Source organism: Otolemur garnettii, unplaced genomic scaffold, assembly GCF_000181295.1.
Source record: "Otolemur garnettii isolate 467f Iridium unplaced genomic scaffold, OtoGar3 scaffold00156, whole genome shotgun sequence".
NCBI lineage: Eukaryota > Metazoa > Chordata > Mammalia > Primates > Galagidae > Otolemur > Otolemur garnettii.
The window spans coordinates 1,608,204-1,622,128 of record NW_003852551.1 but is presented as its reverse complement, the minus strand read 5'-3'; the positions used below and the strand labels follow the sequence as shown (position 1 = coordinate 1,622,128).

General features: G+C 46.3%; 1 protein-coding gene across 2 annotated transcripts in view; it reads left to right on the top strand.

The window, feature by feature from the left end:
• Positions 1-13,925, top strand: part of RHCE (Rh blood group CcEe antigens) — a 43,434-nt gene that overhangs the window by 8,954 nt on the left and 20,555 nt on the right. For both annotated transcript variants that reach the window (XM_023519103.1, XM_003799844.3), the window contains exons 2-4: positions 711-897; positions 5,025-5,175; positions 13,503-13,650. In XM_023519103.1, coding sequence (XP_023374871.1) covers positions 711-897; positions 5,025-5,175; positions 13,503-13,650 — 486 coding nt within the window. The remainder of the gene's footprint in view (positions 1-710; positions 898-5,024; positions 5,176-13,502; positions 13,651-13,925) is intronic.

Genomic DNA, 13,925 nt, shown 5'->3' with positions numbered 1-13,925 from the left:
CATTTTTCAAAACTGGAACTAAAGTGCTCACTTTTCCCCTTTGCTGGCCTTCTCCCTGCAATCAGGTGTGTCTCTCCCACTCACCTGTCACAACAGCCCCAGGAAAGGTGAGGGCCACACCGAGGTCCAGGTGTTTTCTTCTGGCCCACCAGGTCCCTGGAAACAGGTGGTGAAGGGAGAGAGAGGTTTTCCGCAAAGATAATTTGATTCTCAACAATAGGAGCACTGGGCCTGCCCCTGCCCCCTCTTTCCTGGGTAACCTAGGCCAAGTCACTCAGCTGCTGTAGCCTTATTTTCTCATGTGCACGACCAGGGGGTTGAACCTGATCCTAATAATGGTAGCAGTGACCTTTACTGAGTGTCAACTATGTGTCAAGCACAAATGCCAAGGGTCTGCACGTGTTCATATCATTATGTTTTATAATAACATTTAATAATTCCTGCATTTTCTGAGCACTCACTGTGGACCAGGCCCCACCTTAAGTGCTTAACCAACCTTAGCTGCTCCTCCAATCCTTACCTCAACCCTGCATGGGATGTATGCATATCCTCACTATTAAGAAAAGAAAACAGGCTCAAAGAGCCAAGCACTAGTAGATGATTGCAAATGTTCCTGCCAGGTGCCATTCTGTAAAACTCTAATTGTACACCATCTTCTCTCTTGCCTGCTTCCTGCCCCTCCTCTTCCTTGCTCTCTCCTCCCTGGGCAGCCTTCCAGGATGTCACCGTCATGGCGGCCCTTGGCATGGGCTTCCTCACCTCATCTTTGTGGAGACACGTCTGGAGCAGCGTGGGCTTCAGCCTCTTCATGCTGGTGCTTGGGGTGCAGTGGGCGGTCCTGCTGGATGGCTTTCTGGAAAATTTCTCCCCTGAGAAGATCATCATCACACTTGCCAGGTACCCAGGTGGTGGCTGGGTTGCTTCTGGGTCCTTGAGGGCATGGAACTCAAGAGGATAGGTTCTAGAAGATCTGGGATAGCCCCTTCTCTTTCTAGCACCAATCCCATGCCATATTTAGGACATCCTTATACTAAAAGATGATTTATTGCCTATCTGAACCTCAAATTTAACTGGGCATCTTGTATTTTATCGGATGACCCTACTCTGTGATATCACAGTGGGTTCAAGTCTACAGCCCTCTCTGCATTCTTTTTTTAAAGGATTGATTATGATTTTGTAAAGTTACAATGTTGGTTCATAAATAAATTAAGAAAAAAGAGATTAGTCAAAAAGAAATAGAAATGTCACACCCAGAGACAGTCTCTTGAAAAGAAAAGATCTTAGTCCACAAATGCTGGTGGCCAAGAAATAGCCAGGCCCTTGCTTTCCTTAGATTTTTTTTTCATAACTGTGTACATTGATGCATTTATGGGGTTCAGTGTACTGATCTGATATATAATGTGAAAAGCTTACATCAAATTAACACATCCATCACCTTGCTTTCCATAGATTAACTATGATCTGTTCAGATGAATTTTACATGAGACCTAGCTAAACTAAGAACGAGCAAAAGTAAGCCATGGTGCCAGAAGTCACAAGTAGTTCCCCAGGCAAGGAGGTGGATGTTGAATAGGAAGGGGTGCAAAATAGCCTTCCAGGGTGCAGAAAATGTTCTCTATGTTAACTTGGGCAATAGTTACACGTCCAGCTATACAGTTTTCAAAAAGAAATTAGCACTTGATGGGAGGAGGTAGGTTAAATTTTTCCTTAAACGTTGTTTTTTGTTTTTTTCGTTTTGTTTCATTTTAGCCAATTTTGAATCTCTGCCCTGCCTAGATGCTGGTAAATCCTCACTGTAGGTGTCTTGGAGATTGCTGAAGGCCACTCTAGGATAGGTAGTGCCCAGGCCTGCCTCTGAGGACAGGGCACTCTCTCTTGGCCTCACTTGGAGGGTTCTGCTTCAAGTCCATTCAGGGCAAGGGCCTGTTTTATTCAACTTTGTTCCAGTTTGTCCTTCTTTGTTTTCTATCTTTCTTCTTCTTCTTTTTTGAGACAGAGTCTCACTCTGTCACCCAAGGGAGAGTGTTCACAGCAACCTCAAACTCTTGGGCTTGAGCAACCCTCTTGCCTCAGCCTCCCCAATACCTGGGACTACAGGCATGCATCTACTACTACTACATCTGGCTAGTTTTTCTCTTTTCAGTAGAGACAGTGTCTCACTCTTGCTCAGGCTGATCTCAAACTCCTGAGCTCAAAGGAATCTCCTAACTCAGCCTCCCAGAGTGCTCGGATTACAGGCATGAGCCACCGCACCCAGCTGCTTCTTTGGGTTTTTTTTTTTTCACATACTCTGAGACCCTGCTAAACCTCTGGGCATGGCCGTGAAACACCTCCTGCATGAGCCAGGCACTGTGCCAGGCACTTCACAAATATTTTGTTTAACTCTTCCAGGTGGGGGTTGTCTGGCATACAGATAAGGAAATGGAGGCTCAGAGAGGGTAAAGCACTACCCATGGCCACACAGCTCAGTGGTGGAGACAGCTTCAGCTTTTAACTATCTGTAACCCTTCCCACACTCTCCAGAGTGATCACACATGATATACCATCCAGCCAGCTTCCCATTGGCCCCGGGTAGGGGAATTCTCTACATTTTCCCTTTTTAAAAGTGTTAAAGGTAATCCCCATCTGGATTTGATAATCCCCAGTATCCACTTGGGAAGTGACAAAGGGCATTCTGGGGGAATTCTGACAGTGGTGGCCCTGGTCTGGCATTTCTGCTGCCCTGGCTTAAGGTCACATAAGCCTTTACCCTCTGCCCCATGGCTGTCTGGGCTGATTTCTTTCTGATGTCTGCAGGGACCTGTTTGTTCACTCAGTCCAGGAAGACAAGATGGGGCCATTGGCAGCCTGAGTAAACTCCCCTGCCCTACCCCTGAGCACTGGACCTTCCTAGCTGTGACACCTGCTAGAACTGGCTTTGCAGATTTGAACATTGGGCTCCTTCCAGCTAGGGTAGGGCTGATGGGCAGTGCCCAGGCCTGCCTCTGGGGACAGGGCACTGTCACTTGGCCTTACTCCAAGAGTTCTGCTTCGAGTCCCTTCAGGGCAGGGGCCTATTTTATTCAACTTTGTCCTTCTTTTTTTTCTTCACATACTAAGAACTTAATAATGGTTATTAGAACAGAAATGAAAATAAGGGGTGGCGCCTGTGGCTCAAAGGAATAAGGTACTGGCCCCATATGCCAGAGGTGGCACGTTCAAACCCAGCCCTGGCCAAAAACTGCAAAAAAAACAAAAAACAAAAATGAAAATAAAAAGAAACTAAAAGTATATTTTTAATGCTCTATTTTGAAAGGTTCAAGAGGACTCTCCCTGGAAGATAATAGCAATATAGTAGCAATATCCGACCCCCTTATTGTGTTTGCCATCTGTTACCTCCCTTTGCCCTCACAACCACTCCAGAGGCATTGCCTCCACCTGATAGGCACAGAGTGATTAAATAATTTACCTAAGATCACACAGCCAGAAAGTGGCTGGATCAGGATTCCAGTCCTGGCAGCCCAGACCCAAGACTGCATTCCTAACCAGTGCACTATCTCAGCACCTTCCCAGCTGGCACTTATGATCTGAAATACCACCACTGGCACACAAACTGCTGAATTAAGCCCTTGTCAATGAAATGAACACTCACCTAAAAGGCACACCCTCTCCGGGCATGGTGGAAGGTTGAGTATCCCCTTATTCTGAATAGCTCCTGGTCCCTAGAAGGCCGCTTGCCTGTGCCCTTGGCCCTTCTCTGACCTCCCTCTGAAGTCCTTGAGCTTTAAGCAGGACTCTGTCAGCAGCAAACACTGGGGAAGCTGTGTCCTGACTTCAGAACATGGTTTGGAGCCAAGCAGGCTGAGTTGAAACCTTATATTTGTCATCAACTTGCTGTGTGGCCATTGCCCCAAATTCAATTTTTCTAGTCTCAATATCCTCTTCTATAAAATGGGTTTACTGAGGGGTAACCTATCACCATTTTATAGAAGGTCTTCAAAGAATCAAACTTTAAATGAGTTATAAGCCTGTTATGCATAATGCTCAATAAGTCATTATTATTATGGTTGCTGTGGTGGTAGCATTATCATCATTAACTCCCAGGAAGAGGAGGGAGACTCAGAGCAAGGTGCTCAAGAGAGAGTGGATGTCCATGGATTGTCCAGCCCCATGCCGCCTCCTCCAGGAAGTCCTCCCTGATGATGTCAGCATCGCTTTCTCCTTCCAGTGAACCCTTCCAGCTTTGTGATAGCACAGATATTCTTAGTCAACAAGTTCATGGTATAAGCCCTGCCTCCCTGGCCAGATCATAAGCACCTTGAAGACAAGAGTTGTTTTCGGCTCCTGAACCCCACACTGAGTGTGTTCATTTGTCAAGGGAAAGCAGGAATCAGTAATAATGTTATAATGCCAACTTCTATTTATCAGTTAGTTCAGTGTACTGGTCTCAGTGCTAGACACGCCTGTAGGAAGAATATCCCTTCAATCTCCACTGCCCTACCATGGGATAAATATTATTATTATTTTACAGGAGAAACAGGCTCAGTGAGATCAAATAGCTGCTCAGGTGGCAAGGCTGGGACTGGATGCCCATGTCCTACTTCCAAACCCAAGTCTCTTTCCATGGACAAAGATGGGGTGACTGTACGGGTGGGCCAGTGGGTGGAGAGCGCCCTCTATTGAGCATCTGTGAGTAATGATGGCAGAAAGAATCTGTGGGTGGAGTCTCAGGTGTCAGATACTGAAAGGGAGCGCTGAGAGAAGACTCAGCCTCCTTACCTCACCTCTGAGCATCCTCAATATGACCAGTGTGTGCAGATCAAACTCTCAGCGTGTAGAGGCCATCTTGGTGGGCAAAGGGACAAAGGAAACTCCGGATGAAAGCATCAGCCCCCATGTGGATAGAAATCTTATCTCCTGCTGCGTCCCCTGTGTCTTGAATAGTGCCAGGGAAAGAACAGGTGCCAGGCAGTATTTGTTGAATGTTGAATAAATGAGCAGCATCCCTCCTTCTCAGTCATCCTGGCTCTCCCTTTCTCCCCCAGATTTCAGCAGGCCACCATGAGCGCTACGTCGGTGCTGATTTCAGCGGGTGCCGTCTTGGGAAAAGCCAACTTGGTGCAGCTGTTGGTGATGGCGCTGCTGGAGGTGACAGCCTTTGGCACCATGAGGACGATCAGCAAGCGTTTCCTCAGTGTGAGTCACAGTGCTGTGAGGAGGGGCCTTGGGGAAGAGGGGTGAGAGGGTGGACAGAGGCCCCTACCTCCATTTGGTCAGGCTTCTGGGATTTTGAAAAATATAGACAGGCCCAGATGGGCTTACAAAAATGTGATTTGTGCCAAATGATGGTACACAGTAAATAGATGCTTTTCACTTCAATGATACGATCCTACAGGATTATGCTATTCACGAGTTAGTTATGTGTTGTGTACAAAGAGTATTAGTTCCCAGGACCCCACTGGCAGTGGTCACAGCAAGCTGTATGGCAGTGTCTTCTTTCAAACCGGTCAGTGTGTGTCAGTGACTATGCATGTGATCTCACTGGGACAGATTGTCAAGCCTGAATTTGAAGCCTACTGTGAAGGGGAGGCCAGTCCACACGGCTCTCCCAGCTCCTTGGCCATCACTTTGAACCTCTCCATCTCACCCGTGAGAAAGCTGATGTCCAGAGAGAGGAAAGCAATAAGCATGCATACTTAGCAAGATAGTGGCAGGGCCCATATGAGAACCCAGAGTCCCAACCTGGTGTAGGAGAAAGAGCATAGGACTTATTGTCAAAGATTGGGGTGTGTATCCCATCTCTACCTTAAACCCCCAAGTGACTCTGGGCAATTTAACCCCTTAGAACAGTGATTTTCAAATAGTGTGCTGCAAACACTTTTAAAGATCATTAATTAGGGTGGCGCCTATGGCTCAAGGAGTAGGGCGCTGGCCCCATATACCAGAGGTGGTGGGTTCAAACCCAGCAAAAAAAAAAAAATAATAATAATTTGAAAAAGACTGGGTGGTGCCTATGGCTCAAAAGGATAGGGCTCTGGCTCCATATGCCAGAGGTGGCAGGTTCAAACCCAGACCTGGTCAAAAAATAAATAAATAATAATTTTTAAAAGATTTATTATTCTTGAAAGAAGTTCAAAGCACAGTAAGTATATACTTGTTTTTTACTATTTTTTATCAAAATAATGTAAATGTGCTGCAGAAGTTTAACTATAGGTTCAAGTATGCTGTGAGATTAAAAAGGTTGAAAAACACTGCCTGAGAGCTTCAATTTCTTCTTTTTATTGAGACAGAGTCTCACTTGCTTGCCTTGGAAGAATGCCATGGCATCATAGTTCACAGCAACCTCAAACTCCTGGGCTCAAGCTATCCTCTTGCTTCAGCCTCCCAAGTAGCTGAGACTATAGGCAGCCACCATAATGCCTGGCTATTTTTTAGAGACAGGGTCTTGCTCTTGCTCAAGCTGGTCTCAAACTCCTGAGCTCAAGCAACCCACATGCCTGAGCCTCCCAGAGTGCTAGGATTACAGGTGTGAGCCACCAAATGCAGCCCCAGAGCTTCAGTTTCTTCTTCTATAATATAAGGAGAACTACCATATAGGGTTGGGGGAGTAATTGAATAATTACATGAGATGATGCATGTTTACCCCCTTTCCCCCCAAAAAGCATGAAGCCTCTTTGCTAGACTTCATTATCCCAGAGTAAGGATTTTGGATTTTACTCTGAGAAATACAGGGAACACTGGGGAATTTGGGGCAAAGGAGAGCTGATTTGACCTGCATTTTAGGAGAAACACACTGGCTGCTAGAGGGGAAAGGGAGGACACAGATGGAAACCTAAGAGGTAGCAATGGTAATGATCCAGCCTTGGACTGGGGTGATAGCTGTAAGGGTGGGAGGAGGCTGGATCCCAGCTGCCTTCTGAGGGCAGAAGGGACAGGATTTGCTAACTGACTCATGTGGGGTGTGAGAAACAGAGAAAAGTCATAATGACTCCAAGGTTTTGATCTGGAGCAACCGGATGGACGATGATGCCATTTCCTGAGATGGGGAGCCTTGGGGTGGACTAGATCTGGGAGGGAAAAGCCAGAGTTTTCTGTACATCATGGTGGGGTTAAGGTGAAGGCTAGAGATGTGTATGAAACATCCCAGTAGAGATGCTGCATAGAAACGTACAAGTGTGGGCTGGGTGCAGTGGCTCACACCTGTAATCCCAGCACTCTGGGAAGCCAAGGCAAGTAGATAGCTTGAGTTCAGGAGTTCGAGACCAGCCCGAACAAGAGCAAGACCCCATCTCTACTAAAAATAGAAAAAAACCTTGCTGGACACTGTGGCGGGTGCCATAGTCCTGGCTATTCAGGAGGTTGAGGCAGGAGGATCACTTGAGCCCAAATGTTTGAGGTTGCTATGAGCTACACCCTGGCACTCTACCCAGGTGACTGAATGAGACTCTGTCTCAAGAAAGAAAAGAAAAGAAACATACAAGTCTGAAGCTTAATGGAAAGGTCAGGGCCAAGGATATAAATTTGGGGGTTCTTATGGTATCGGTGGTGGATAAGGCCATGAAGCCCAAGTAGATCATGCAAGGATGAATATCAATAGAGATGTGGAGTCTGCGGACATAGCCCTAGAGCATCCCACATTTTCGATGGGGACAGGAGGCAGAACCAGCTAAGGAGGCTGAGAACTGTGGCTGGAGAGGTAGGAGGAGAACCAGGAGAGGGCAGAGTCCTGGGAGGCAGGTAAAGAGAGTGCCTGACATGGGTTCAATGCTGCAAAGAGGTCATGTAGGATGGGCGCTGAGAGTGAGCCTTGGATTTGACAGGGGACCTTGACTGAATATGATTTTGGAAGAGGGTGACAGCAAAAGGCTGACTTGACTGGTTTCAGAGTGGGGGATGGGAAGTAGAGAACGTGGGGAGGCAGCTTCTGAGGGTTTTGCTGGGAAGAGGAGCAAAGAAGGGGAGAAGCCAGAGGGCAGAGTGGGGCCCAGGCATATTTTGTTTATTTACTTCAGATAGGTGATGTTACATGCCAGTTAGAATAATCTAGTAGAGAAAAAAAAATGGATGATGCAGAAGAGAGATGACTTGAGTCTTTGAGTTGGAAAGAGGCAGTGGGATTTTGTGCACTGATGGCTTTAGGCAGATGCAGGGGAAGCGCCTTAACAGGCTGGACGGCAGGGAGTGTGGACAGGTTGGCATATTTGGTGGTGGGGACTTGTAGGTCCAGTTTCCTACAGGGAAAGAATTCTCTATTTCTCCCCTATAGTTTCTCAAAGAAATGAGGCAAAGGCATCAGCTGTGTGTGAAGATGAAGAGGAAGGAGGGAACTGGAGGGGAAGGAGTGGGATGGGGTCATCTGTGTGAATGGAAGCCAGGGAGAAGACCAGAGAGGTGCAGCAGGGCTGCAGCTGGCCCAGGGTCCCTAGACACGATGGCCCATGGAGAGTGAGCCAGGGATCAGAGCTGTGTGAAGCTGCTCTGGGCAGGTGGAAGAAGCAGACTTGGACTTGCCCAGCATGGGGTGCTGCCGAGAATTAGCCCAGAGACCAAGAGAGACCCAAAATGGGGCTGTTTTAAAGGGGGAGGATGCAACATTGGGTCATGGGAGTGAAGCTGGTTTCAGAAGGAGTGAGAATGTGACACAAACAAAAGAGAACAAAAATGGGGAGCCTAGAGGTGATGAGCACTCTGTATGGAGTCTGTGGCCAGTTGGCAGCCTAGGCTCAGATCTCAGCCCAATCCACACTAGCTGAGTCAATCTGGGCTGCTTAGTTATCCTCCATGGGCCTCAGTTTTCCTATCTGTAGAATAGGGATACAATAGTACTTCCTACTTCTTAGGGCTATTGTGAGCGGTGAACAAGTTAAGGAAGTGTGTAGAACAGTGCCTGGCATAGGGTAGGTGCCGTGGCAGGCTGTTATTTTTATGACTGCCATTGTTATCAGGCAATTGCAATTGTTGAAGTTGATTGCAGTTGTCGAAGTGGGGAGATCTAAGGAAGTGAGCCAGCCAGACAGGAGGTGGTGTGTCATAGTTGGGATGCTTGAAACCGAGTTTCTGGAGGCAGAGCAGTTACAGGTCATGACAAGGTTTTAAGCTTTGATTGTGGATGTGGGTGGCAGAAGTGTCATGGAGGGAAAGGTATGAGAGGAGAGAGGTCAATGGCCCAAGAGGGGAGGATCTGGGTGGACCAAGATGATGCCTGGGGAGGATGGTGGAGAGAAAGGCTGAAGGGCACTGCTGACAGCTGCAGTGACCAGGAGTGGCCAGGAGGCAGAGAGATGACCACAGTAAGATGACCACTCTATCCAGAAACTGTGACGGCATCTTCTTCGGGGGATGTTTGGGGAAGAAAAAAGAAAAATGGTCTGTAAGGGAATATTGTAAATTCTTTTTTTGTATTAATTTTTGATTCTGTGCATCTGTACGTACTACTTTAATTCCTAAATACTTTAGTGTAGCATTCCTAAAAGCAGGGACATTCTCTTACATAAACATTGTTCAGTTAACAAAAGCGAGAAATTAACATAGATACAATATGATTACTTTATTCACATTTTACTGATTGTTTCAAAACATACTATCTATTAAAAGAAAAAAAATGTTTTTTTTTTTCTGGTCTGGGATCACACCTTGCATTTAGTTCTCACGTCTTTTTACCCTCCATCAATGCCTGGAACAGTTTCTTCTTCTTTCTTTGTCTTTTATGAGCTTGATATGTTATAAGCCACTTATTTCATAGAATGTGGGCTTGTCTACTGCTTAGGGTATCCATTTTTGTTAGTAATTCCACAAAAGTGATGTATGTCCTTCCTAGTGCATCATGTCAGGAGACATGGTGTCAATTTGTCCCATTACTAGGCATGTTAACTTCGATCACTTGGTTAAGATGGTGTCTGCTAGGATCTTCCACTATAAAGTTACTAATTTCCCCTTTGTAATTAATAAGCATCTAGCGAGGAAATAATTTCCCATAAAATCCTGCCTTGGGCTGGGTGCAGTGGCTCATGCCTATAATCCTAACACTCTGGGAAGCTGAGGCTGATGGATTGCTTTAGCTCAGGAGTTGGAGACCAGCCTGAGCAAGATTGAGACCCCGGCTCAGCACCTATGGCTTAAACGGCTAAGGTGCCGGCCTCATACACCTGAGCTGGTGGGTTTGAATCCAGCCCGGGCCTACCAAACAACAATACAGCTGCAACCAAAAAATAGCCAGGCATTGTGGCAGGTGCCTGTAGTCCCAGCTACTTGGGAGGCGGAGGCAGGAGAATTGCTTGAGCCCAGGAGTTGGAGGTTGCTATGAGCTGTGATGCCACAGCACTCTACCCAGGGCAACCGCTTGAGGCTCTGTCTCAAAAAAAAGTTAAAAAATAAAATAAGATTGAGACCCCGTCTCTATTAAAAGTAGAAAAAACTAGCTGGGCATGGTGGCGGGTGCTTGTAGTCCTAACTACTTGGGAGGCTGAGGCAAGAGGATCTCTTGAGCCTGAGAGTATAAGGCTGCTGTGAGCTATGATGCCACAGCACTGTACCCAGGGCACAGCATGAGACTCTGTCAGAAAAATAAAAAAAAGTCGGGTGGTGCCTGTGGCTCAAAGGGGTGGGGTGCCAGCCCCAGATGCTGGAGGTGGAGGGTTCAAACCCAGCCCCTGCCAAAAACTGCAAAAAAAAAAAAAAATCCTGCCTCTTCTCCTCACACTTTCACCCGCTAGTGTTGGCATCCATTGATTCTTGCCTGAACCAATCAGCACTATGATGATTGCCCATACTGGTTCTCTAATTGTGTCTTTCCTTCTGCATCCATTAGTTCACATCCTTCTGTAAGGAAGAGCTTTCACTTCTCCATCCAGCCATTTGTTCATTCATCTATTTATTTACATCACTGTGGGCTCATGAATTCATGTAGGCACACTTTTGTTTTCTGCTTTTCTCTCTGCTTAATGTGAGGATTAATTACAACTCTTTGGTTCTCAAGAAGAAAATGTCACTAGAACTGTCTTAGGCAGAATGAGAGAGATTTAGTCTAAGGACCACCCAAGGCAAGAAATGCAGCCGGCTCAGGAAGGAGCTGAAACTGGGTCTGAGAAGCCTTTATGACCCTGGGTAGTCCGTGCTCTCCAGCATTTGGCTTCTTGCCTCTCTGTACATCTAATCTCTCTGCACACCTCATTAGTGAAAAAATGTCCTGTCTGTGCACCCATCCACATGTATTCCTGCATTTCTAGGTCCTAGATACTTTTCTCTCTCAGTTAGTCTTAATTCTTTGATTCATGGAGAAAGAATCTGATTAGTCCACTGGGTCATTTATCTACTCTGGTACGACCACTTGTAACTGGCATGGAACACAGTTCACACAATAAAAACACAGCTGTCAAGAAGAGAGGCAAATTTCATCATTAACCTTTTCCTACTTTGTTATGGCTTTTATAATGATTGTTTTAAAAGACTGTATTAATATAACATTATCTACTCTCTGCAGCTTCAACTTGCTAGTTTAACTGGTCTGGGGGAAGGCTTAGCACTGATTCTGGGAGTTTGCATCCTCAGAACTTTAGCTCAGTCTGGGTTTGTTCCGTGGGAGGGATCAGGGAGAACCAGAGCTATTTCAGTGGAGGGAACTCAGGAAATGAGTGTTCCAAGCCAGCATCCCCAGGTATGGTTTCCGGAGTCCTGGAGAGCGAAGAGATGAACAGCGCAAGCCCTCTTTTCAGTTCTTACAGGGGAATTTTGTGGCTTTCATCTTTACATATGACTGAGGACTCTTTCCCATCGCTCATTCATTTCACTAATATTTATTTGGCACCTATCAGGTACCGCACACTCCCCGGGCAGTGGAAAAATACAACTCCCATGGAATTTCTATTTCAGAAGGAAAGAATGCCAATAAACAATAAAATAGGCAAAAACATACATATATCGAACGTGTTAGATAGTGATAAGTACCATAGAGAGAAAATAAAATGGAGAAAGGAGACAGGAAGGCTCGGGAAGGATGATAAAATGTTAGACAGGTGGCCAGGGAAGGTGCCACTAAGTGATTTTTGAGCACAGACTAAAGGAAGCGAGTGTGCAAGTCTCGGGGGTATCTGAGAGCAGTGGCAGATCAATGGCAGGGCAGTGGAAGGGGTTCTGCATCCACCAAGGTGAGTATTTTATCATTAGTGCTCTTAAGAATTGTTGCCACGTGGTGCTTTTAAAAGAAGACAGGCATGGCTGGGCGCAGGGGCTCACACCTGTAATCTTAGCACTCTGGGAGGCTGAGTTGGGAGGATCCCTTGAGCTTAGGAGTTCAAGACCAGCCTAAGAAAGAGCAAGACCCCCGTCTCTACTAAAAGTAGAAAAACTAGCTGGGTGACCTGGCGGATACCTGTAGTCCCAGCTACTGGGGAGGCTGAGACAAGAGGAGAGCTTGAGCCCAAGAGTTTGAGGTTGCTGTGAGCTATGATGCCACAGCACTCTAACCAGGGTGATGGAGTGAGATTGTGTCTCACAAAAAGAAAGAAAAAGAAAAGAAGAAGACAAACAATTAGCTGGTTGTATAAATGTTTGAAATCCTCTACAGATAATGCATCCCCTTATTGCTTGCACCCAGGGTGGACTACCCCCTCCATCCTGCTCTCCTTGTGCCCTTGCTGGGGGTGGGAGGGTAAGAGCATTCCAGGCAGCTGAATGACCTTAGGTGGGAACACCTGGTGGGAGGAATGGACCAGGAGGTGACCTCAGACAAGTCAGAGACAGCAGTCCCAGAGGGTCCCGTAGGTCATAGCAAGCATACAGACTTTGAGTGATATGGGAGCCACTGGAGGACTCTGAGTAGAGCAATGACATGGTCTGACTTACATTTTAACAGGGTCACTCCGCTTTGTGGAGAATAGTCAGTAGGAGGATAAGTGGAAACAGGGCACCCAGGTAGGAGGTTATTACAGTAATTTGGGGTAGCAGTGACAGTAGCTTAAATCAAGATGGAATCCGTGGAGAGAGGTGGCAATGATTCTGCCAATTCTGGATATTTTTGGAAGGCACATCTGACAGCCTTTACCAGTAGCCCAATAAATAAGTTATTAAGGATTATCAAATTTTGTGTTCATGAAGCAAAATTAGCACATATCTAGAATTTACTAAAGGCTTTAGTTTGATATCATAAAAAGTCTGGCTGCTTCATGTTGCAAGTATATATCACCCATCACTCCACACAGAGCTGAAATTCTGCTGATAAGTAGGAAGTAGTGTGTGTGGAGGGTTCCCATGGCTTTTTGCCCCATCTAAGTGGATCTCTGCCAGAAGCATTTAAGAGCTACTCATGAAGTCCAGCCAGTGGCTTCCCTGGGATAAATCCACAGCTATTCAGGGGCTCCTCTGAAGGAAAAAGGCTGAATAAGTGGGCTGGGTAAGGTCTGAACACCAGTCTCATGAGTTCAAGTCATACCTCCCACATGAAGCTTCAAACTTTCTCTAAGAAACATCAGAGTTTGCCTGTGGGGAGAGGATGTGATACTCATTGCTTCTGCTGGGTTTTGTTGTAGATGGATGACCATTCAAACATGATGCACATCTACACGTTTGCAGCCTACTTTGGGTTGACTGTGGCCTATTGCCTCTCAAGGCCTCTGCCCAAGGGAGCAGAAGAGAAAAATCGGACGGCAACGAGCCCCAGTTTGTTTGCTATGCTGGGTAAGGACAAGGTGGGGTGGGCGGGCTAAGCAGAAAGGTTCAAAAAGGTTCAGCTGAGAAATCTCTCTCTTTACTCAACTTAATTCAAGTTGGGGGACAGGGGGAGGAGGGCAGGGGTTTGGTGTGTCCCCACCTAGAGGGCACAATGTAAGGGTATATGGCAAACTTCCTGGGTGCAGGACACAATTACAACAGGGACCTTACCTAACAAACACAAACATTGTAACTTAATCATTTGTACTCTCATATTAATCTGAAATTTTTTTTTTTTTTTT